Source organism: Brienomyrus brachyistius, chromosome 8, assembly GCF_023856365.1.
Source record: "Brienomyrus brachyistius isolate T26 chromosome 8, BBRACH_0.4, whole genome shotgun sequence".
Taxonomy (NCBI): Eukaryota; Metazoa; Chordata; class Actinopteri; order Osteoglossiformes; family Mormyridae; genus Brienomyrus; species Brienomyrus brachyistius.
In genome coordinates this window covers 28,707,863-28,731,889 of record NC_064540.1, presented here as the reverse complement: position 1 = coordinate 28,731,889, position 24,027 = coordinate 28,707,863, and the positions used below count along the sequence as shown (strand labels likewise).

Below are 24,027 nucleotides of genomic sequence, written 5' to 3'. Positions count from 1 at the left end.
TAATTAAGATTATGATACGATACAATAATGTATTATAAAAATGGATTATTACAATACAGGACAGGATATTACTTGTATTATCTCCACTGGGATTATATCCTGTTATTCTCTATAATGGAGCATATACATCCACTATGAGACTTCAAATCACATGACCTTCACAATACCACTGAATATGATGTTAGCACATCATTGGGAATTAACTTTAATAATCCAGCCTACTGAGTTCTGTTCAGAAGTGTCCAGGTGAGGAGTGGAGGTCATGTGATTTCCCAATCCTCAGTGGAGATTGCAACCCCACAGTGGCAGTTCTCCTAGTGGAGATCATCCAGTGTTCCTGGAGCTTTGCTGCACTGAAATTAATGTATATTCTGATGTCCCATTTACTCCCACAGACGCTGAGCTTCCCTGGAAATGAGATTTTTAAGCATTTGCCCAATTAATGTCTAGATTTGCTGTAGTAAAAACAGAAGTGCCATTGAAGCCCAGTGAAGCTGTAGGTTTTATTGAATCATGCTGCAACAGGAATGTAATGTATGAGTAAAAATCACGTTAAAAAACCTGCTAGAAATTATTGATGACTTTGACCAAAATAGCTATGAAGGTGACCACATTCTGGAATGTTTTTTGTAATAGCAATGTAAATACAACAGTACATATTTCATAAAAAATTTTTTGGACATTTTACAGGAGGCGGAGCTTCCTTCACAGTCTTAGAGGAGTTGCCTCTGTTAGCATTAGCATGTTAGGCATACATAGAAACTAATTATACCTGAGTCTTAATGGTCTTTTTCTTAGCTATTAATAAAGTGTTACTAATCATTTGATAATATATGGCTAAAAACATACAACTTACAATCAAATGCTGAAATAATAGAATATGAAAAAATGCCTACCAGATTCTGACGGTTTGTAAATGTGTAGTTTAATAAGCAGCCATCTTGCAACTGGTTTGCAATCTGTAAAATAAATATAAATTAATATATAATATGTAATAATATGTAATGACATGCTTGTGACATACATACACACGTGGACAAAATTGTTGGTACCCTTCAGTCAATGAAAGAAAAACTCACAATGGTCACAGAAATAACTTTAATCTGACAAAAGTAATAATAAATAAAAATTCTATGAAATTTAACTAATAAAAGTCAGACATTGATTTTCAACCATGCTTCAACAGAATTAATTTAAAAAAAAACTCATGAAACAGGCCTGGACAAAAATGATGGTACCCCTAGAAAAGACTGAAAATAATGTGACCAAAGGGACATGTTAATCCAAGGTGTGTCCACTAATTAGCATCACAGGTGTCTACAATCTTGTAATCAGTCAGTGGACCTATATATAGGGCTCCAGGTAGTCACTGTGTTGTTTGGTGACATGGTGTGTACCACACTCAACATGGACCAGAGGAAGCGAAGGAAAGAGTTGTCTCAGGAGATTAGAAAGAAAATTATAGACAAGCATGTCAAAGGTAAAGGCTATAAGACCATCTCGAAGCAGCTTGATGTTCCTGTGACTACAGTTGCACATATTATTCAGAAATTTAAGATCCATGGGACTGTAGCCAACCTCCCTGGACGTGGCCGCAGGAGGAAAATTGATGACAAATCAAAGAGACGGATAATACGAATGGTAACAAAAGAGCCCAGAAAAACTTCTAAAGAGATCCAAGGTGAACTTCAAGCTCAAGGAACATCAGTGTCAGATCGCACCATCCGTCGTTGTTTGAGCCAAAGTGGACTTCATGGGAGACGACCAAGGAGGACACCATTGTTGAAAACAAGTCATAAAAAAGCCAGACTGGATTTGCCAAACTACATGTGGACAAGCCACAAAGATTCTGGGAGAATGTCCTATGGACAGATGAGACAAAAATTGAACTTTTTGCCAAGGCACATCAGCTCTATGTTCACAGACGGAAAAATTAAGCATATCAAGAAAAGAACACTGTCCCTTCTGTGAAACATGGAGAAGGCTCTGTTATGTTCTGGGGCTGCTTTGCTGCATCTGGCACAGGGTGTCTTGAATCTGTGCAGGGTACAATGAAATCTCAAGACTATCAAGGGATTCTAGAGAGAAATGTGCTGGCCAGTGTCAGAAAGCTTGGTCTCAGTCGCAGGTCATGGGTCTTGCAACAGGACAATGACCCAAAACACACAGCTAAAAACACCCAAGAATGGCTACGAGGAAAACATTGGACTATTCTAAAGTGGCCTTCTATGAGCTCTGACCTCAATCCTATTGAGCATCTTTGGAAAGAGCTGAAACATGCCGTCTGGAAAAGGCACCCTTCAAACCTGAGACAACTGGAGCAGTTTGCTCATGAGGAGTGGGCCAAAATACCTGCTGAGAAGTGCAGAAGTCTCATTGACAGTTACAGGAATCGTTTGATTGCAGTGATTGCCTCAAAAGGTTGTGCAACAAAATATTAAGTTAGGGGTACCATCATTTTTGTCCAGGCCTGTTTCATGAGTTTTTTTTTTTATTAATTCTGTTGAAGCATGGTTAAAAATCAATGTCTGACTTTTATTAGTTAAATTTCATAGAATTTTTATTTATTATTACTTTTGTCAGATTAAAGTTATTTCTGTGACCATTGTGAGTTTTTCTTTCATTGACTGAAGGGTACCAACAATTTTGTCCACGTGTGTATATATATGACATACATATATATATAAAACACACACACATAAGCATGTCATTATATATATATATATATATATATATATATAAATAAAACATACACAGTATGTATATGAGAACAGTTGTGTAACAGCTATGTATATACAACATGTGTGTGTGTGTGTGAAATATATTGTGCAATAATGAATGTTCTGAAAAATCACATGAAAAGAAAACATCTGTGCAGATATTATTATTATAATTCACAATGGTGGAGTAATATATTTTAATTTATTTTTCTAAGATGATGCTGGTTGCACTTTATTGTCCATCCCTTACTAAACATGTAATACAACATGCAACACACAAGGGGTAAAAATGTCAGGAACCTTTTCTAATTAGTTTCACTACAAACACACTAACTGCTATGCAGACCAGTTGTGCCATTTTACCCTGTGTTGTTGTTTAATATAATGTATTGTGAACCAATGGTGAAGTACTGTTTTATTATTCCATTTGTGATTGTGCTTTAATAAATCCATCTCCAGTTCAAGTCACTTCTCTTGTCAGAGAGTACAGTATTAACTGAAATGTAAGTAGCTGCAAAAACACTGCAAACTGTGAGACTTTGATCTCTATACATTGCTTAAAAAACAGATAAAAGAAAATGAAAGACTACATTCTGTACCAGATGCTTGAGATTCAGAAGACGATCCTTTGTCGCAGAGTGTCGACATGGACCAGGCACATCACCCAGGGCTAAACGAAAGCACAGGATGAGGATGAAACACCTGTGCCTAGCCTGTAAAAAGAGATAAACTGATCATTCACTTTTCCCTCACTTCCCATTCCAGGCAAAGAAGTGCACATCGGAATATTAAAATGGAAAAAAAAGTACATTTATGGCTGCATCCCTGACATTCAGGGGGTGGTGTTTGGCTCAGCAGACAAAGCCTCTGTGATAGGAAGGTATAGTTTGAGCCTCATCAGAATAGTTACTTTTCCATTAGGCCCTTGAGCTAGGCTATTAACCCTCAAAAATGTTCCAAGGATGGCAGTCAAATGGCCAGACCCTGGGCTTGGACCACAAGCATTGTATGTTTATGTCTCAAAAGAGAGCATGATGGGATATATAAAATTAAGTATTCCAATGTACCTGTACTTGTGCAAACAGCAAATAATTTCATTTCAAGAGTGTTGCATCAAATATTTCTACTGAGGTTAGATGTGTACAACTACAAATAGTACATTTATATAGAAAGTAAGGGGGTCCAGAGTGTGTTGGCTAATGTCTGGTGTTTATGCCTTATTGAGATTCAATAGTCATATACTGTATACCTTATCAGCTGTGTCCATAAAGGTCTGCCAGGCACATAAGGTTCTAATGCTAGATGATCAGCTATGTTTTTCTGGCCACATTGCAGCTCCCAATATGGAAAATTTAGTTTTTAGTAGTAACATTACATAGATTAGACCATATTTATGAGTATGTACAGCTTTGTTTTGTAATGATTTGTATAGCTCTAAAAAGGCTCTGACTTATGTAAGCATGTGATGTATTATCTGCTTTTCTTCTACAGACAAAAGCATCTGTTATGTAAAGGTTCTATTGTACACAATTTCAAAGCACTGTCCAAGTTAGACCCTTATTCCATGCCTAGGTACCTTATGTTTCTGTAAAGGATACTGTCAGGGACCGCTTCACCATTCTGCCATTTGGGTTGAATGTGGCATCTGCTACTTTCCAAAGCTAACTACCAGGGGCCTTTTCAATAACTCTGTGTAAATTTGCGTAGGACAAAAATGCATACAAAAGAAAAGAAACTAATATGTATGCACAAAAAAATGATTTATCTGACCCGGTGTACACACATTTCTTGTAAATGTCCATATGTGCAAAAGCCTGAGTTCATGCACAGAACCTGTCCACAAATCCATCCATCCATCCATTTTCCAAACCACTTATCCTACTGGGTCGCGGGGGGTCCGGAGCCTATCCCGGAAGCAATGGGCACGAGGCAGCTGTCCACAAATATGCAGGCTAATATATAATATGCAAAAGAAGTCTTTTTTTTTTTGCAAAGTCTGATGATAGTAAATAAAACACCAAAAATATGAATTTTAAACTGCGATAGGAAGACAAAATATTATCAGAAACAAGAAAATGCATAGATGTACATTTTCTAATGATTTATCTATCACACGTGAATGTATTGTACAGCTATATACTATTGTATACTATTGTGACCTGTGCCAAACTGCATTTCATTGTTACGCCTGGGAAACACCGGTGGAGTGTGGGTGGTGGCAGCACCATATCATCTACAGAGTTGGAGTGGTGCCTATTTTTCAAACTTTCTCAGCAAAAAAAGTCAGGTAAAAGTGTAGGATCACACATGCACATACGACAGAGCTTAGATTCCAGGTGGCCTGAGACAAGGCCTACCCTGGTACGAAAGGTACTCGCTGGCCTAGGCACAAAAGGGGGGTTAGTGATCCCACACACACAAACACACAGATAACAAAGGAGGCCAGCATCCCATTTATGGCCCAAAGATTTAGGAACCTACGGACAGCAGAATAGACCACAAGGACAGGGGCCCCTTGACTTCGTACGTAACCCCCCTCCCCGGCTATCCTGCTGTACCTACCACGGATTCACCCAACACCCTAAAATAAAGTTTCTTTTAACTCTCTGGGGTCGAGTGCATCGTCGGTGATGCAGCGTATTTTTCGCATCTGTTTCAGTTTATATCTCACTGAAATCTGTGTTTTGAATCATGAAAAAAACACTGACTAAATCCGTAATCTGTCTTCTTTTCAAAATATCCATTGTAGGAAGTATTACAGTTTTTCAAATTAGGCTAAATTGGCAAAAAAGTAAACCGTGTCACCTTTGTTTTACCTGCATCGGGGGCATGTAGTACCACTCTCACCTGAAGATCGCTATTCACATTCCAAATAGCCGCATTACCACATATTCAAATTGCATTCGCATGGTCATTAAATGAACAACGCAATGGTAAAACACGATCCAGATACCTATCAGCACCATAAAGGTGGTGGGGGTGGGGATACCAGAAATAGTGATATGAGTTAGGTTTTTCTTATTTATCCAACTGAATGTTGCAACTACACCATTTAGTCATCTTCATGTACTTAAGACTTTGATGATCAGATATCTGGGATCAAAACAAATGTCCACCTTCGCTTACTATGTACTTTTATAATGTTTCTGCAAGTGTTCCAAACTGCATTTTGCAATGTCTGTACTTTGATTTCAAATGACGAACTTATAAAAGTAAAGTAAAAATACTGACATAAGCACTGACACCGAAATGTGGAGTTTAAGAAGCTCCGCTAAGAGCAGAGAAAGATGGTCATCGGTCATTGTGTGCAGACCTCTGAAGGGTGGCTTTAATATGATTTAATGGCTTTAATATGATTTAATATGTTACCGTAATGGGGCGGCATGGTGGTGCAGTGGTTAGCACTGTCGCCTCACACCTCTGGGACCCGGGTTCGAGTCTCCGCCTGGGTCACATGTGTGCGGAGTTTGCATGTTCTCCCCGTGTCGTCGTGGGGTTTCCTCCGGGTACTCCGGTTTCCCCCCACAGTCCAAAAACATGCTGAGGCTAATTGGAGTTGCTGAATTGCCCGTAGGTGTGCATGTGTGAGTGAATGGTGTGTGAGTGTGCCCTGCGATGGGCTGGCCCCCCATCCTGGGTTGTTCCCTGCCTCGTGCCCATTGATTCCGGGATAGGCTCCGGACCCCCCGCGACCCAATAGGATAAGCGGTTTGGAAAATGGATGGATGGATGGATGTTACCGTAATGGGTTCATGAGAATGACTCATTTTGTGTTTCCATGTACTGCTGCTTTATTCCTCTCTTCATTCATAAAAATTCTGTAAACAAGCAAATATGCCTAAGCAATTGATATGGTGTGAATGCTAGTACTATTAGTAGCATGGGCTAAAAGCTTCTAATGCATGGCTTATAAAATAGGAATGCAATCAACTGCATAGTCCAAACAAGCTTAGACACGGAAACATAGTCTTCAGTGTATTATTCCAAACCAGTTTCTAGGGCTCTATTCTGATGATCTAACACAAAATGCAAAGCACAACTAATATTTATGTCCATGTCCAAATCCATCTTGCTATTTTGGCAGCAGAAAAAACAGACTTTGCGCTAGCGCAAGGTGCAACTCATGGATAAAGTGTACTTATGAACAGACTACCATAAAGTCTGTTATATTACAAATTCAGCCTAAATACAATGGTTCGTAATAATGAACGCACACACTACTTATTGACGCTTGTGAAAACATTGTGCAGCTTCAGAGGTTTGTAATTACTGTTATTAGTACAGCATAATTATTATTGTTCTTGTCACGTCAGGACACAGGGACTGAGTGGCAATCCACAATACACCCTACAGACAACAGGACTTCATTTAGAAATCGATTACAAACTAAACACAAAACAAAAAGACTATGAGGGGTCAAAACCAAAGACAGGCAGAGCAGGACTAATACGCAGGGAAACACTGAGGAGACTGCAACAAAGAGCGCTAAAACATGAGTATGACTAACAAACCACAAGCATACCACTAACAGATCTGCATCCAAAACACTACTCACAATGACTGACAACGAAACAGGGCAAGGGCACACACATAGGCTATGTTCACACTGCCAGCCACATCGTTCAATTCCGATTTTCTGCTCAGATCGGATTTGTCTATCTTGACGGTTCACATTCATAACTACAAGTGATCTGTATCTGACGGTAATGTGAATGCATTGGTCCTCCAAAACGTCACGCATGCGCACATTGATACGTTTTTACACTGGTCAACTGCGTCACCAAGAACAAAAAACGTCATATCTGTGGGACAACTCATGGCATTAAAAATGGAGGCGTTAGTAGCTCACGCATGTATCGCACTTTGCTCTGGAGGACGACAAACAGTGAATCAGCTGTACATGAGCTGGTCGAAAAGGAGAAAAAGAAGTCAGGTGGCTAGCTTTTTCTGTGTTCGCAGTTATTGCTGGAACTGCTGCATCAAGAGATGTGTGGGTATGAGCCTGCCGGTGCAGGCTGATGATGTCAGCGCATGCGTATAAGCAAAAAGCCACATGAATTCCGATCTGAGCATTCACATTCAGGTCGCATGGCCGCGAATCTGATACGTATCCAATTTAGTACCACATATGAAAGTGACACAAATCTGATTTGAAAAGATCAGATCTGTGTCACATTAAGGCAAAAAAATCCAATTTGAGTCACTTCAGCATGGCAGTGTGAACGTAGCCATATATACTGTACTGACAAAGGCTAGATGATGGACAAGTGTGGGCCAATCATCAATTACACAAGGGACTCAAGGCTATAGGGAATAAGTGAATGGTATTATCAAAGTACTGTAGACTCAAACACTAAGTGTGACTCAGAACAAGGGCATGTGACATTATTACAAAACCAATTGGTTCCTTTGTGTCCCCGTGTTTCCTTCCCGTCCTTCTGTGCCTTTGTCCCCTGCCGGTCCCTTTATACCTCCTATAGGTGTGCCCCCTGGTGTGGTGCCTCCATTATCCCCTCTAGTGTCCCCAGATCCCATATTTCCTTTTCTGGTGCCCTTGCCAAACAGAATGACCAGCAACACTCGCTACCCAAGGACTGGCCAGGAACTCATCCTGACATTATTTTTATGTACTGTATTATTGTTTTAATGACTCACCTACAAATTTGATTTAAAGAATGATCTCGCTAGTAACCTGTGAACTACCTGTACATCAAGACATGTTCTAGTCTCACAGGAGCATTTGCACGGTGGCTTATGATTGCGAGGACACACTACTTCTTTTGAACCTATTTTACTCATTTTAATTTAAATTCTAAATTTTTATTTAAATTTCTTTTAGCAAAGCTGGACTTTGCTGCAAACTGCTTTGTAACACTTGCCTGTTCGTCCACAGGGAAATAATATTCTGTCTTGACAGTCCATTAACACCAGCCACAGCTGGAGGAATAAAGGGCTGGTATATCCCTATGCTGTCAGCCAAGTTCCTGTTGGTATGTTCCTCTTGCTAAAAATCCAACAGTTGTGAGTACTTAACGATGGACAGGAATAGCATGATTTCAAAATGTGGGTCGTTCAAGAGTCGTGACTAATTCATCACACAGTTCCATTAGAATTGATCGTGGCAGTCAAAAGTGGCTGTTAGGTTAAATGTTTGTGCATTTAAGGCACATTTCATGAAGTGCTAAAACTTGCTCATTTCTATCTAAACTCTCGATTTTGCTCTTTTCTGCTTCCTGCAATAAGTTTTCAGGATACATTTTTATTTTAACTCCCAAAATATTTATATAAATGTGCATGTATGTTTCTTTTTCATTCATATAAACCCTTTACAAATGAGCTACCTGGTTTTTACTACTATGTTAATGAGAGGTCAACAATTTCTGTATTGTGCTGGGAGGATCTTAGGTAATCACAATGTTTTAAAGAGTAAGTGAACCACTGAGATGTTTATCCACTGGAACTTGGAATGCAAGTTTAAGCTTGTGCAGTAAGGAGCAGGCACCAGCGAGCGTTGGTGCTTTCTGAACATTCCTTTCACTAAAAAGGCAGAAAAGGGTGGGGGAGACTTCTTATTTAATGTACGAAAGACATTAGTTATACATAACAACAGACAAATGATAAGGAGAAATGGTAGTTATGAAGCTAAGCATATAGCATTAGTTGTTACAAGAAAGCAAAAAGCAATATAATTAAACAAAACACAAGCACCATAGGGGGAAAGACCACTATTATTATTTTCCTGTATCTTCACAAAAAGTAAGCTTTTCTGCAATTGTAACATGCGTGCAATTAAACTTGGTTTAATTCATTATACATTTTATAATTCTGTAAATGCTGGGCATAAACGTAAATGAGATAATTGTAAAAACTGTACATTCAATAATTTAAACCCAGAGTATATAAATCATGCTTACCTTGGCTTTGTAAAATATGTGGTCTGGTTTGTATGTGTTCATCTGGCTGACCTATGTAAATATAGAAGTACAAAATCCACTGTTTGATGCATTGGAACAGGATACACTTTTTTCCAGTGGAACAGCAAAACACCAACTCCGCAGTTGCCCCGTGGATGTATGTGTTGAAATATGACAGACAGTGCTGCCTTTATAGAGGGACAAATGAAACTGAGGTTTTTTACTGGCAGTTTGTAAAGACACAACTTGTAAGACCTCCCCTTTTTCTCATGTGATTTACAGGAATCTAAGCAGCTTTAAATATGTTGGTTACATTTATTAGATTAACACCAGTCTATTTAGCTATTATTTATGGACAAATGTGCAATCAATTAATTGTCAGGGACTGGCATGGAAAGTTAATGGGGAGACAGAAAAGTTGCTAGGTGTACTAAGTGAGCTAGATTATCAGGCTTATTAGGGCAGTTGGGCTTTGTGTCGTGTTCCTAGGTGAGGGAAGGTGGAAAGAACCCCAGAAGGCAGCAAAAATGGGAAATACCCTCAAAGGGAACTTTTTTGATACAATACCCGGAACAAGGCAAATCCTGGTGAAAATTCTTTGTCCTGCTACAGCAATTTTTCAAATGCAGTACAAAGTACCCCATCTGGTGCTGGAATGTCATTTAGCACCGATACTAGTTTTTATGCCAGCGGAAAACTTGAAGTACCAAAGGTACGGTACCTGGTGCGGTGGAAAGCACACTTTAATTGAGCTTCTGTTACTTGGTCAACACCCAGAGGGGAAACTGTGGAGCATGTGTAGAATGCCTAATCCAGTTTGAGACCGATTTAACATATATGTCATGCCTGGCTCGTCCGATCCTCGTGTGTGTCACGCCCCCTGATTATCCACGTGTGCTTCCCCGATCTTGCCCAGCTGTGTCTGATTATTTTCGCCCAGTCTGTCTATTTCAGTCCACGTCTTGCCCTGGTTTTTATCCGTCATTGATGTTAGGTATTGTTAGTTCTATGGTTATGTCCCGTTCTACCCGTAGTCTTCCATCCCGTAATAAATCCCCACTTTTTGCCTCCCTGTCTAGTCCTTCCCCAGCCATTTGTATGTGAGGCCCATATGGGTACAAAGTGGGTTGAAAAATGGGCCCCACGTGGGATTGTCCACAAGTTTCATTTTGGCCCCATGACAAATTGCCCATGTGGGTTTCAAACAATATTTTACTGGGGCACAGGTGGGCCCAAACTGGGCAACGTACATAAGACCCATCTCGAGCCCAGCTTCAAGTTCTATGTTGGTGCAACATGGGGACAACATGGTTTGAAGTAAGGACTGCAAGAGGGTTTCACTCTAGGTGTTAGGTGAGCTCCAACTGGTCAATCTGGCATCAAACTGGCAATTTCAGTAGAAGACTTATGTAGGTACTAAATGGGGCCAATACAGGCTGAAATATGGGTTGTAGGTGGGTTTGTACACATGTTCTATAACAGGTCTATTCAAACTGAACAGAACAGATTGAGGCTTCACATTAGATGCATCTACTCTTGCTATTGACTAGAAAAACATATATCAGTATTGAAAAAAAAAAACCTCTGTATGCCTCCCTCATTCACAGATGAACTACAATATTAACATGACAGCATTTTTAGACATGTATACTTAAATTACCACAGTACAAAACATTAGAGCACACGGTGAGACTTTTTCTTTTCAAATTCAACAACTTTTATTTATAATATTATTAAAGAAGTTATACCTTCTTAAAGCTTTCATAGCTTATTAACAGCTCAAAACCATAAGGTCAGCTTTATTATGTGCTTTTCTTAATAAAAGAATATATGCTATTCCTAATAAAAGCACCATTAAAGAGCATTTGCAACATTCTCAATGCAGCACATACTAAAACAACACTGAACAACAAAAGAACAGAACAGCTGCTCATTAGGCCTACTACTTATGTCGGTCTCGGCTGCATTCTGGAAGCCCCTTGTCCTCCTCTGTCTCTGACCCCAATGAACCACTTCGCCAGTGGTCTCTCAGCTTCTTTCTGGTTCACTTTTGCTGTGAGTGAATTCTTCTTAAGAGCCTCTGTAAAACACATTTAGCTTATTATTCAGGTAATAATACACAGTATAAGCCAACATCAGAAATAGCATAACACCATTTAGAATGAAACTGAGGCCAACTTCAGCGGCAAAGGTTTTGACAGAAGTTAAAGAGGAGAAATACCACAGCCCTTGACACCTGCTAAACAAATAACTCAATGTGCAAAATTTTCAGACTTCTCATACGTAACCACTGCTGATATGCTGTAATACAGCTATCACACTGAAAAAGCCTTTAACCTTAATACTCAAGACCAGGATTTGAAGGGAAGAACAGCAATTTGAACAGCTATTCTATTGCTAGTTTTCTTTTAAATGATTTCAAATGTCTGCGATGGGCTGGCCCCCCATCCTGGGTTGTTCCCTGCCTCGTGCTCATTGCTTCTGGGATAGGCTCCGGACCCCCCGTGACCCAGTAAGATAAGCGGTTTGGAAAATGAATGGATGGACTTCAAATGTTTTCATATTGCTTTAAAGAGCATCTTCCATGTTAAATACATCAAGGTGCTTTTGTATAGCTGAACATCTATAATAAGCATCCATCCATTTTCCAAACCTCTTATCCTACTTGGTCGCGGGGGGTCGGGAGCCTATCCCAGAAGCAATGGGCATGAAGCAGGGAACAACCTAGGAGGGGGGACCAACCCATCACAGGGCACACTCACACACCATGTACTCACACATGCACTCATACAGGCAATTTAGGAACTCCAATTAGTCTCAGCATGTCCAGGCGGAGACTCGAACCCGGGTTCTAGAGGTGCGAGGCAACAGTGCTAACCACTGCACCACCATGCCGCCCCCTTAAACAAATATACTCAATTTAATTGAATTCATTAGTGTGGCCATCAACTTAAACATTAAAACCATACAGTCTGTTGACGCTATTCTTTTCTTCATCATCTTATAGACACACGATCACACGAATGAAGTTGAGCAGAGGGAGAGAATTTCTGTTTGCCATCAAGTAGCTATTACATGTTTTAGGCTTGCAAGTGCAATCATCTCAGAGCTGAAAATGACAAATGAGCACAAACCTGCAACAGATACATTAGTAAAAACATGGCAGAATATTAAATTCAAAGTACTTACGTGGCAAAGAACACTGTCCACCTGTGCCTGGTGTGTTAAAGAAAAGGAAAAAAGAAAAAAATTGGACAAGTTAAAATGTGCACTTTTTATGGTTTAAATATAAGTTAACCCGTCAACTACAAAATTGAATTACAGTCTATTTTAAAGCCTTTATACATAAAAATTAAAGTCAGCTTAGAAAAAGAATAAAAATAAGCCATCTGTAAAGCTAGCATCCATAGCAATTTACCAATGTTAAGATATTAAATTCTAGTAAAAGGACTGTTCAACACATATACATTTCCGGGTGTCATTCACGTGTTCTCGCAAACAAAATATAATTTGGAGACCAAAGGGACACGTCAGCAATTCCTCCTGATCAGTCATCTAGTGTGTAAACCACAGCAACTTCAAGACTCCCAATTACAAGTTGTGTAGTGATCTGACAACTATGAAAGTCCAGATGGTGCCAACTTAGTATAACTTGTAGTGTAATGAAATGGAGTAATTGTATATTATTTCTGAACAAAAATTGAACAGAGAATTTAAGTTTTAAAACATCCATTGTTCTCCAGTAAAGTTCTCCTATGGGTTTTATAATGCACGATTAGCACGATTATTAATTAACAGTAGAAAGCAAAAATTGCAAAATCATTTTGTAATCATGAAAACGCATTGAGATTTAGCATATTGATGATGCATTCACTTCATAAATCATGACACACTGCTCTCCTATACATGAAAGCTATTTTTATAAGTAAAAAGTATTGGTATCGGTGATACTGGATCTCTGTTTATGTAGTATAAAATCGATACCAAATTTTGCAGTATCCCACACCACTACCTTGCAGTTTTTGCGGCCCGGTTCGGCCCTGTCAACGGCCCAGGACACCTGGGCAACAAAGAAGAGCTGCCAGGGGCAGTTGCTTAGCAAGCAATGATATAGCTATAATTTTTGGAGGAATTCTAAACTTTCACAAACGTTCTGAGCGAAATGTTTAACACATTTTATTTCAGAAGGGGCTAAATGCTAAAACAGTGTATGCTATTAGCTTGATTCGTGATCAGCTAGCTAAAACGTTCACTAGTAAATAACCCGAGCTCAAGTAATTCGGCAGCTTTCAATACTGCGAGAGTACTGATGATTTAATACAATAGTGACAGTCAAACTGGCAGGTATGTTACTCACCTGTGCAGAATTCCACTTCTACCGCCGCCGGCTACTGCTGAATTCCTCCTGCGGTGCAGCGCTTAATTACAAAAAAAAACGCGCGAGCTGCATGAAAAAAACGACCCCGCGCGCGGTAAAATTAAAATAAAAGAAATGATTTAAAATAAATAAATTGGGTGGCTGCAGCATTTGCCTTGTTATTAAAATCGGATTTATCAAACAAAATATATTTGCCTTTAAATCATGGCTCAATAAATATGCCAGCAGGATACACACACGCACGCACACATCCCAAACTGGGCCCACAGTCAGCCCACGTGGGCTGAGTATTTGGGCCCATATATATTCCTACAATATATATATATATATATAGATTTTATCAGGGTTTAAATTGAGATTTGGTGTCTTGGAGGGAGGTGGGGGCTCTGGTTGGGCCTGGGGGGTGGGACATTAACAATTCGGCTACAGTAACAATAATGAAAACAAGGGTAGCTTTATTATTTTTAATTAAAATTATAGATTTTTTTGTGACAGAAAAAAAAAACATTTTTGAGAAAAAAAAATCTTTTAGGTCTTTCAGTTATACTGACATTGAAATCTTTATTGTCTTCCATAATCCTCTAAAGTTTTATTGCAAAGAACTCAATGAAATTTCCTTAACTTTTGTACATAAGTTATTTCTCCCTATTCATATATCATTTACTTCATCAGATCCCAGATTGGCTGCAGACACCTGCGCAGTATTGAACCTTGTTCACATACTAAATGTTCAGCAGACCATTTGTTGCCACCCACTTCTTTACAAACTTTGTGGGGTTCTAAGAAATGAGAGGAGGGCCAATAATTATATCAAACATTATTGGGGTAATATTTTCAATTCTCAGTTCGGAATGAAATAGTATCACAAAAGCATTTACCCCAAGAACCCCCACTCACACTCTGCACTGCTTGCAGCAATGGTTTCAATTGCATGTTTATGTTTGAGAAGGGACTTGTGCATTGTTGCACTGGAATTGTCTTTGAAATCCCTATGATTTTGCTTTATATCAGTGAATCCTATATTAAAAAGGTTACAAAGCTCTGTCACTTCATTTTCCCCACACATTAAAGGTAGAGGGCTTGGCGCCATGTGTTTTTGTCCAACACGTTGACTGTTCCTGGATTTCTCTTCACTTGTGACTATTCTTGCTTAAATTCCTTTGCACAGTCTCCCCTACTCTTTTCTCACCACCTGCAGTGTTCTGCTCAACTCTGCATTTACATGAGAATTGTTAAAGAGAAAGGAACATCTGAGAAGGCATTAAAGACATGACATACATCTATCAACAGATAATAGCGTGGTTGAGTGAAAAGGATGGACAAGAATATAATATGGATGGTTACACGTTGTTCCGTAAGGATCGTATAGGAAAAAAGGGAGGTGGTGTTGCAGTATATGTAAAGGAAAACTTGCAGGCAAGGGAACTTACTGATATAAATAAAACTACGGAAGCAATATGGGTAAAATTGGATGCTAAAAACTCAAATAGCCTAATTGTCAGTGTTTGTTACAGAACACCTAATATACAGTATCTCACAAAAGTGAGTACACCCCTCACATTTTTGTAAATATTTTATTATATCTTTTCAAGGGACAACGCTAAAGATATGAAACTCTGATAGAATGTAAAGTAATCAGTGTACAGCTTGTATAATGGTGTAAAGTTGATGTCCCCTCAAAATTACTCAACACACAGCCATTAATGTCTGAACTGCTGGAAACAAAAGTGAGTACACCCCTAAATGAAAATGCCCAAATTGTGCCCAGTGTCAATATTTTGTGTGGCCACCATTATTTTCCAGCACTGCCTTAACTCTCTTGGGCATGGAGTTCACTCGAGCTTCACAGGTTGCCACGGGAATCCTCTTCCACTCCTTCTTGATCACGTCACGAAGCTAGTGGATGTTAGACACCTTGCGCTTCTCCACCTTCCGTTTGAGGATGCCCCACAGATACTCAATAGGGTTTAGGTCTGGAGACATGCTTGGCCAGTCCAGCACCTTTTCCCTCAGTTTCTTCAGCAAGGCAGTGGTTGTCTTGGAAGTGTGTTTGGGGTCATTATCATGTTGGAATACTGCTCTACGGCCCAGTTTCCGAAGGCAGGGGATCATGCTCTTCTTCAGTATGGCACAGTACATGTTGTCATTCATGGTTCCCTCAATGAACTGTAGTTCCCCAGTGCCGGCAGCACTCATGCAGCCCCAAACCATGGCACTCCCACCACCATGCTTGACTGTAGGCAAGACACATCTGTCTTTGTACTCCTCACCTGGTCGCCGCCACACACGCTTGACACCATCTGAACCAAATAAGTTTATCTTGGTCTCATCAGACCACAGGATGTGGTTCCAGTATTCCATGTCCTTAGTCTGCTTGTCTTCAGCAAACTGTTTGCGGGCTTTCTTGTGCACCATCTTTAGAAGAGGCTTTCTTCTAGGACGACAGCCATGCAGACCAATTTGATGCAGTGTGCGGCGTATGGTCTGAGCACTGACAGGCTGGCTCCCCATCCCTTCAACCTCTGCAGCAATGCTGGCAGCACTCACACGTCTATTTTCAAAAGCCAACCTCTGGACATGATGCTGAGCACGTGCACTCAACTTCTTTGGTCTACCATGGCGGGGCCTGTTCTGAGTGGAACCTGTCCTTTTAAACCGCTGTATGGTCTTAGCCACCGTGTTGCAGCTAAGTTTCAGGGTGTTATCAATGACCTAGGCCATCTTTGTGTAGAGCAATAAGTCTTTCTTTCATATCCTCAGAGAATTCTTTGCCATGAGGTGCCATGTTAAACGTCTAGTGACCAGTATGAGAGTGTGAGAGCGATAACACCAAATTTAACACACCTGCTCCCCAAGGACACCTGAGACCTTGTAACACTAACGAGTGACATGACAACAGGAAGGGAAAAGTGCTAATTGGGCACAATTTGGGCATTTTCATTTAGGGGTGTACTCACTTTTGTTGCCAGCAGTTCAGACATTAATGGCTGTGTGTTGAGTTATTTTGAGGGGACATCAACTTTACACCATTATACAAGCTGTACACTGATTACTTTACATTCTATCAGAGTTTCATATCTTTAGCGTTGTCCCTTGAAAAGATATAATAAAATATTTACAAAAATGTGAGGGGTGTACTCACTTTTGTGAGATACTGTAGCTGCTGAGGAAAGCAGATTGTTATACAGTGATATTAGGACTATGAGCAATAAAAATGATGTGGTAGTTATGGGTGATTTTAATCTACCAGGAATGCAGTGGGACATTGTCACTAGCTCTTCAGAAAATGAACTGGAGATGGTGGAATTAGTACAGGATTGTTTTTGTACTCAGTTTGTTAACACCCCTACCAGAGGAGATGCCATTCTTGATCTTGTTCTCTCTAATAACCAGGACAGGATTGGTAAATTAGACGTTTTAGAACCACTTGACAGTAGCGATCATAACATTGTCAAATTTGAGGTTAAGTTTAGTGTTCGAAGAGCTAAGTCCAAATCAAAAATATATAATGTTAGGAAGGCTGACTTTAAGTGTATGAGACTAAAACTAGAAACTGTGAACTGGATGGAGTTAAATAACAAAACTGTTGAAGTGGCCTGGGAATTTTTTTAAAGCACATTATTGCAAGTGCAAGAGGACTTCATACCTGTTTCCAGCAAGAATAAATCTAGGAAATTGCAACCTAGGTGGTTTACTAGGGAAATAAAGTATAAAGTAAGGAGGAAAGGGGCTTTGTTCCAGCAATGGAAAATAACTGATGATGACAGAATTAAGCAGGAAGTCTACATTAAAAAATGATATTAGACGAGCTAAAAGAAATGTCGAAAGGATGGTTGCATTGGAAGCTAAGGATGACGTTAAAAGTTTCTTCCAGTATTTTAACTCTAAAAGAGCTCTAAAACCTGAAATTACTAATCTGCAGGATAGTAAGGGTCTTATAATAGTAAACGACATTGATATAGTAAATGAGTTCAATGATAGTTTTGCACGGGTATTCACTGTTGAGGACCTTAGTAATTTACCAGTTATTACTGATCCAGCATCGTCTATAGCTAATATATATAATATATATATAACTGAAGTAGATGTTTTGCAAAGCCTAGCTAAGCTCAAAATAAATAAATCACAGGGCCCTGATGGCATCTTACCTATAGTGTTAAAAGAGATGAGGGATATTATTTGCCGACCCTTAACTTTACTGTTTCAAAAATCCTTATCTGAAGGTATGGTACCTTCTGATTGGAAGCACGCCTTCATAACGCCCATTTTCAAAAAAGGGGATAGAAGTAATTTGTCTAACTACAGGCCAATCAGTCTAACTTGTATAACTGGTAAAGTAATGGAGGCTATAATCAAAGAGAAAATGGTAGATTACCTGGACTCCAATAACATTTTGCGGGATAGCCAGCATGGATTTAGGAGAGGTAGATCCTGTTTAACGAATCTGTTGGAGTTTTTTGAGGAAGCTATTCAGGAAGTTGACGATAAGAAGGCCTATGATGTCATCTACTTAGATTTCCAAAAGGCTTTTGATGTTGTCCCCCACAAGAGGCTCCTACTTAGACTCAAAGCGACAGGTATTTTAGGTACCGTAGCGACCTGGATTGATAACTGGTTAACAGATAGGAAACAGCGAGTAGTTATAAGAGGCACAATGTCACAGTGGACTTGTGTTCATAGTGGGGTACCGCAGGGTTCGATTTTAGGACCACTATTGTTCCTAATTTACATAAATGATATGGATACCAATATATACAGTAAACTGGTGAAATTTGCAGATGACACCAAGGTGGGTGGTGTAGCAGATACTGAATTAGCGGCTCAGCAGCTACAGCGGGATCTTGATTTAATTAGTGACTGGGCCGATACCTGGCAGATGAAATTTAACGTCGATAAATGTAAGGTACTCCATCTAGGGAGCAGAAATATAAAGTACAGGTATTTCATGGGTGTCACTGAAATAAAGGTAGCTGATCATGAGAAAGACCTTGGTGTGTATGTTGATGCTTCCATGTCCCATTCTCGCCAGTGTGGGGAAGCAATAAAAAAGGCCAATAGGATGTTGGGGTATATTTCCAGGTGTGTGGAGTTTAAGTCCAGGGAGGTAATGCTAAGATTATACAATTCCTTGGTGAGACCTCACCTAGAATATTGTGTGCAGGTTTGGTCACCATATCTTAAAAAGGACATTGTGGCCTTAGAATAGGTGCAGCGTAGGGCCACAGAAATGATTCCTGGTCTTAGAGGAATGTCATACGAGGAAAGGTTACTTGAGCTAAATCTGTTCAGTCTCAAGCAAAGGAGACTGAGGGGGGACATGATCCAGGTATATAAGATTCTAACAGGTTTGGACGCTGTTCAACCAAATAGTTACTCATATAACTAGTCAGCATCGTGGCCAACTCGTGGCCATAGGTGGAAATTAGCGGGAGAACATTTCAAGCTGGATTTAAGGAAGCACTTCTTTACACAGTGTGTAGTCAGAGTCTGGAATAGCCTTCCTGATAACGTAGTGCAAGCTGAATCCTTGGGTTCCTTTAAATCAGAGTTAGATAAGATTTTTACAACTCTGAGCTATTAGTTAAGTTCTCCCCAAGCGAGCTTGATGGGCCGAATGGCCTTCTCTCGTTTGTATAGTTCTTATGTTCTTATGTTCTTAAGATTTCACCGAGTTATGAACTGAAATACATGGGAAATACACAAACGATGCCGTCAACTCAAGACGGTTAATCTCCTTTGTGCGAGGCTGAACAGATTCAGCTCAGCTAAGCTCTCCTCATAAGACATTATAGAGATGGCAATTTTGAATCAAAAAACAATTTTGAAACATTCAAAACAAACAATGTTTGGTTTTTGTCGTGCACGCTGACTGGGGAAGCAGGAGCAGGGAGGCGAGGAAGCAGGAAACAAGGGATTTATTATAGAAACATGCAAGGAAACCACAAGCCTGATGGAAGACGCCGGCACAGGAACCACGGAGGACTCAGCAGGAACTGCTGGCACAGGAACCACAGGGGACTCAGCAGGAACCACAGGAGGTGAAGCAGGAACTGCCGGCACGGGAATCGTGGTAGGTGTAGCAGGAACCACCGGCATGGAACCATGGGAGGCGAAGCTGCAGGCACGGGAACCACGAGGGGCGAAGCTGCAGGCAAAGGAACCACGGGGGGCGCCGTCCGTTTTCCCTAACTTAGGGATCCTCAATTAGTCTGGCCCCTTTACGGGCCATACGTGTGCCCAGAAAGGGGTGTGCTGCCAATGTGGGCAATAAGGGGTGCACAACACAAGTGCACCTCGCGTCTACACCACTCCCTCACAGTGCAGCAATCCCAGTAATCTCTGCGGCAATCCCAGCAGCCTTTGTGTTCCAGCAGCCTCGCTCACTGACAGAGATGGCTCTGGATGAGATTCACCCTGAGTTATTTTTGTAGTTAATTTCTATTTTTTTATATTTTGCTTTTTGACCCCTCATGGTCTGTTTGTTTTGTAGTGTTCCCAGTGTTTTCAGATCTGAAAATAATTTGCAAAGTCCTTGCTAAAATATTAGAAAAAGTTACTCCATCTCTTATACATCCTGATCAAACAGGTTTTATCAAGGGTAGACATTCAGTCAATAATACACGTAGACTACTGAATGTTATAGACTACTGCTCCATTAACAAATTAGAAACCACGGTTATATCTCTAGATGCAGAGAAAGCATTTGACAAAGTAAATTGGAAATTTCTATTTGCAGTTCTACATAAATTTGGATTTGGTTCATCCTTCATAAGCTGCATTAAAATACTATACAGCTCTCCAAATGCATGTGTCAGGACAAATGAACTAGTTTCTCGAAGCTTCTGTTTGCAGAGGGGCACCAGGCAGGGCTGCTCGCTCTCTCCCTCGCTTTTTATTATCTTCATTGAGCCACTAGCAGCGGCGATTAGACAAAATGTAGATATTAAAGGAATCCAAACAGAAAAAATAGACCATAATATAAGCCTGTATGCAAATGACGTATTACTCTTTCTTAGGAACTCACCAGCCTCTCTACTTAGGACAATATCACTTATAGATAAGTTCTCATGTATATCAGACTACTCCATCAGTTGGAGCAAATCTACAGTTCTGCCTTTGAATTGTAATTTCCAAAACACAACTGCTACTCCGTTGCAGTCAGGTAACCTTAGGTACTCAGGCATAAATTTTTCCACCAGGCTCTCAGACTTGGTACAGATGAATCACATTCCAGTATTAAAAAAGGTAGAAGATGATCTCATGCGATGGAAATCTCAACCTATATCACTCATGGGTAGAATTGCCACAATTAAAATGATGGTCCTGCCTAAAATCAATTACTTATTCTCAATGATCCCTAATAAACCCTCTAATTGCTTGGTTTAAATCACTAGACTCAAGCATCTCATCATTTTTATGGAAGAACAAACCATCGCGATTAAGCTTAAAAACCCTACAAAAAGCTAAAGGTAATGGAGGTCTAGAACTACCAAATTTCTATCAGTACGCCTTAGCCAACAGATTGCATTATGTATCAAATTGGATTAAATCAAGCCCAGTAGACAGTCCATGGCTGGACTTAGAACAAGCAATCTGTAGAGAAGTAAAAGTCTCTGATCTACCCTTTATAAGCCCTAGCATTAAGTGTCATAACTGTTTTAAAAGCCTTAGTATTAACACCTCATTGACAGCCTGGTGGGAATTTTTAAAAACCTGGTCTGCACTTATCCCCTGCAATCTAACACCCATTTGAAACAATCCAGATATTTGCCAGAAAAAGAAAGCATTGAACTTTCCTGTATGGCGCGATAAAGGGATTATAAATCTAGAACATGTTATTCAAAACAGGAAAGTTCACATTCAAGGAACTTGTCTCAAAATATGGAATTAGCAACAATAAATTTCTTGAGTATCAGCAAGTGAAGTCCATTATTCAGGCGAGGTTCAACCCTAATCAGTTTAATTTAGAAATACCTCCATGGGTACTTGAATTTTTACATCTCTCTTGCCCCAAATTATTATCAAAATTGTATAAGTTATTATCAAAAATAGATGACTCAATTTCCCTCCCAACCTCAAAGTGGGAGCATGATCTATTCATTGATCCAGAGCAAAATCAAATATGTTTAAACACTTTCAAAATGACTAAAAATCCCAACTTGCAACTTGTACAATACAAAACTCTCCATAGAATACACTACACAGGACAAAGGATGTTCCAAATGGGCCTTATACACTCAAACCTATGTACCCACTGCTCAGGTAACTTTGTGGAGAACTACATGCATGCAATATGGTCCTGCATACCAGTGCAGAAGTTCTGGCAGAGGATATGTGAAGATCTATCAATATGATTTAATTGTCATATCCCAACCTCACCCACACTGTGCATTTTAGGAGATGCAAGTGAATTAGATATGGAAGAAAATAAGGCACATATAATCCTTACTGCCTTAGGCATTGCAAAGAAAACTATCTTCATGAACTGGAAATCAAAATAATTTGTGTATTACTCAGTATAGAAATTTACTGTTAGACCACTTAAATATGGGGAGAATATCTGCTTCCTCCCAAAATAAACGATTATGTGAATTGAATTCTCTCTGGTCCACTCTGACCAATTCCATTATATAGGGGGGGGTGGTCGGCTGTGGTCTCATCTCCTCGTAATCCTGGCGGGTGGCGGGGTTGGGCCCTCGGGCTATGGGTGTCTAGTGGCTTCTTGGGGCTGGGGGGCTGTGGCTGCCGTCTTGTGGTATCTGGGTGTTTGCCCTGGCTGGGGGTGGTGGGGGGGAGCTTGGGTGGGTGCTGCCTGGTGGTCATGGGGTGTGGGGTCTGGAGTGCTGGTGGTGGCGAGGGCTGGCCCTGGGATGGGCAGTTGGCCTCTTTGGTGCGGGGCTGGGTACGGGGTCTGGGGCTCTGGCGCCCGGGGCCTGGCCATCTCCTCAGTGGGTGCCCCCCCTGCACCGGGGTGGCCTGTGCTCCCCGGGGGTGCCGCCGGGGGGGAGGGGTCGGTCCATGTCGGGGCGTCCGGCCTGCACTGTGTTGGGGGTGCCGTGTCTTGGGCCTGGGCAAGTCTGCCACATTTTATGTCGTCGAGTAAGTGACTTCTCTGAGTTCGGACTGCCCTTCGGGGTGGGGGGGGGGGGGGGGGGCGGGGTGGCTTTTGGCGCTGGTGGTGCCCTGGGGTGTGCTCGCCGGGGGCCCTGGGTCCACTCCTTCCCACACGGCGGTGGGGGGCTGGGGTGCCTACTGAGCCAGCTGGTTAGCTGGCTCTCTTTTACCAGGGGGTGAGCAATCTGCCCCCTGGCCTTATGAATCCCAGCCCCTCTCCCCCCTCATTCACAATATTCACATATCACTCGCCTCTGTGCTGCTGCCACCCACCAATTTTACTCACACCATATACATTGAGGGTCTTGATGGGGGAGTGATGTGGAGGACAGCTGTTCACAAGCAGCGTTCCTCTACGCTTCCCCCGGGTTGCGGCTGGCGCTGGGATTTTCTCCCGCATTTCGGAGGGCAGCCCGGAGTGGATGGGCCTATGTCTTTTTGTGTCTGTGTGTGGGTGTCTGTGTATGTTGTGGGGATGTGTGTATGGTGTATGTGCATGGCTGAGAGGTGTGTTTGTGGGGTGTCTGTGTGGATGGTGGGTGCTTGCGTCCAGGGCTTGCTGCTCCGTCCTGGGTGCGGTTGGTCTCCTGGGCATGGTTGCTGGCCCCTCTCCTCAGGGTGGTGGCCCGGGGGGGGGTCTGGCCTCTCTAAGGTGGGTGGGGCTCTCTACTGGGGGCTGGTTGCACCCGGCCGCCTGGAGTCCTAGGGGCCCTGGCCTTGGCTCGTACGGGAGTGGCCGCGTCCTCATGAACTGGAAAGTCGGCTACCTGTTGTCTCTGATATTCTGGGGCTCATGCCCTTTTGGCTGCGGGGGCTGCATCTGGGACCTCCCTCCTCCCACGGCTGGGGCGGGGGCGTGGCTATCATTGGGACGTGGGTCCCCGGCTCTTCCGGGCTCTTT

The 24,027-nt window shown here is 41.2% G+C and overlaps 1 protein-coding gene across 2 annotated transcripts in view; it reads right to left on the bottom strand.

Annotated features, from left to right (window-relative positions):
* Window positions 1-9,833, bottom strand: part of csf1a (colony stimulating factor 1a (macrophage)) — a 53,352-nt gene extending 43,519 nt beyond the window's left edge. For both annotated transcript variants that reach the window (XM_049022584.1, XM_049022583.1), the window contains exons 1-3: window positions 9,635-9,833; window positions 3,320-3,433; window positions 897-959 (exon numbers count right to left, since the gene is read on the bottom strand). In XM_049022584.1, the coding sequence (XP_048878541.1) occupies window positions 897-959; window positions 3,320-3,433; window positions 9,635-9,676 (219 nt within the window). In that variant the 5' untranslated portion in view covers window positions 9,677-9,833. The remainder of the gene's footprint in view (window positions 1-896; window positions 960-3,319; window positions 3,434-9,634) is intronic.
* Window positions 9,834-24,027: the final 14,194 nt, after the last annotated feature.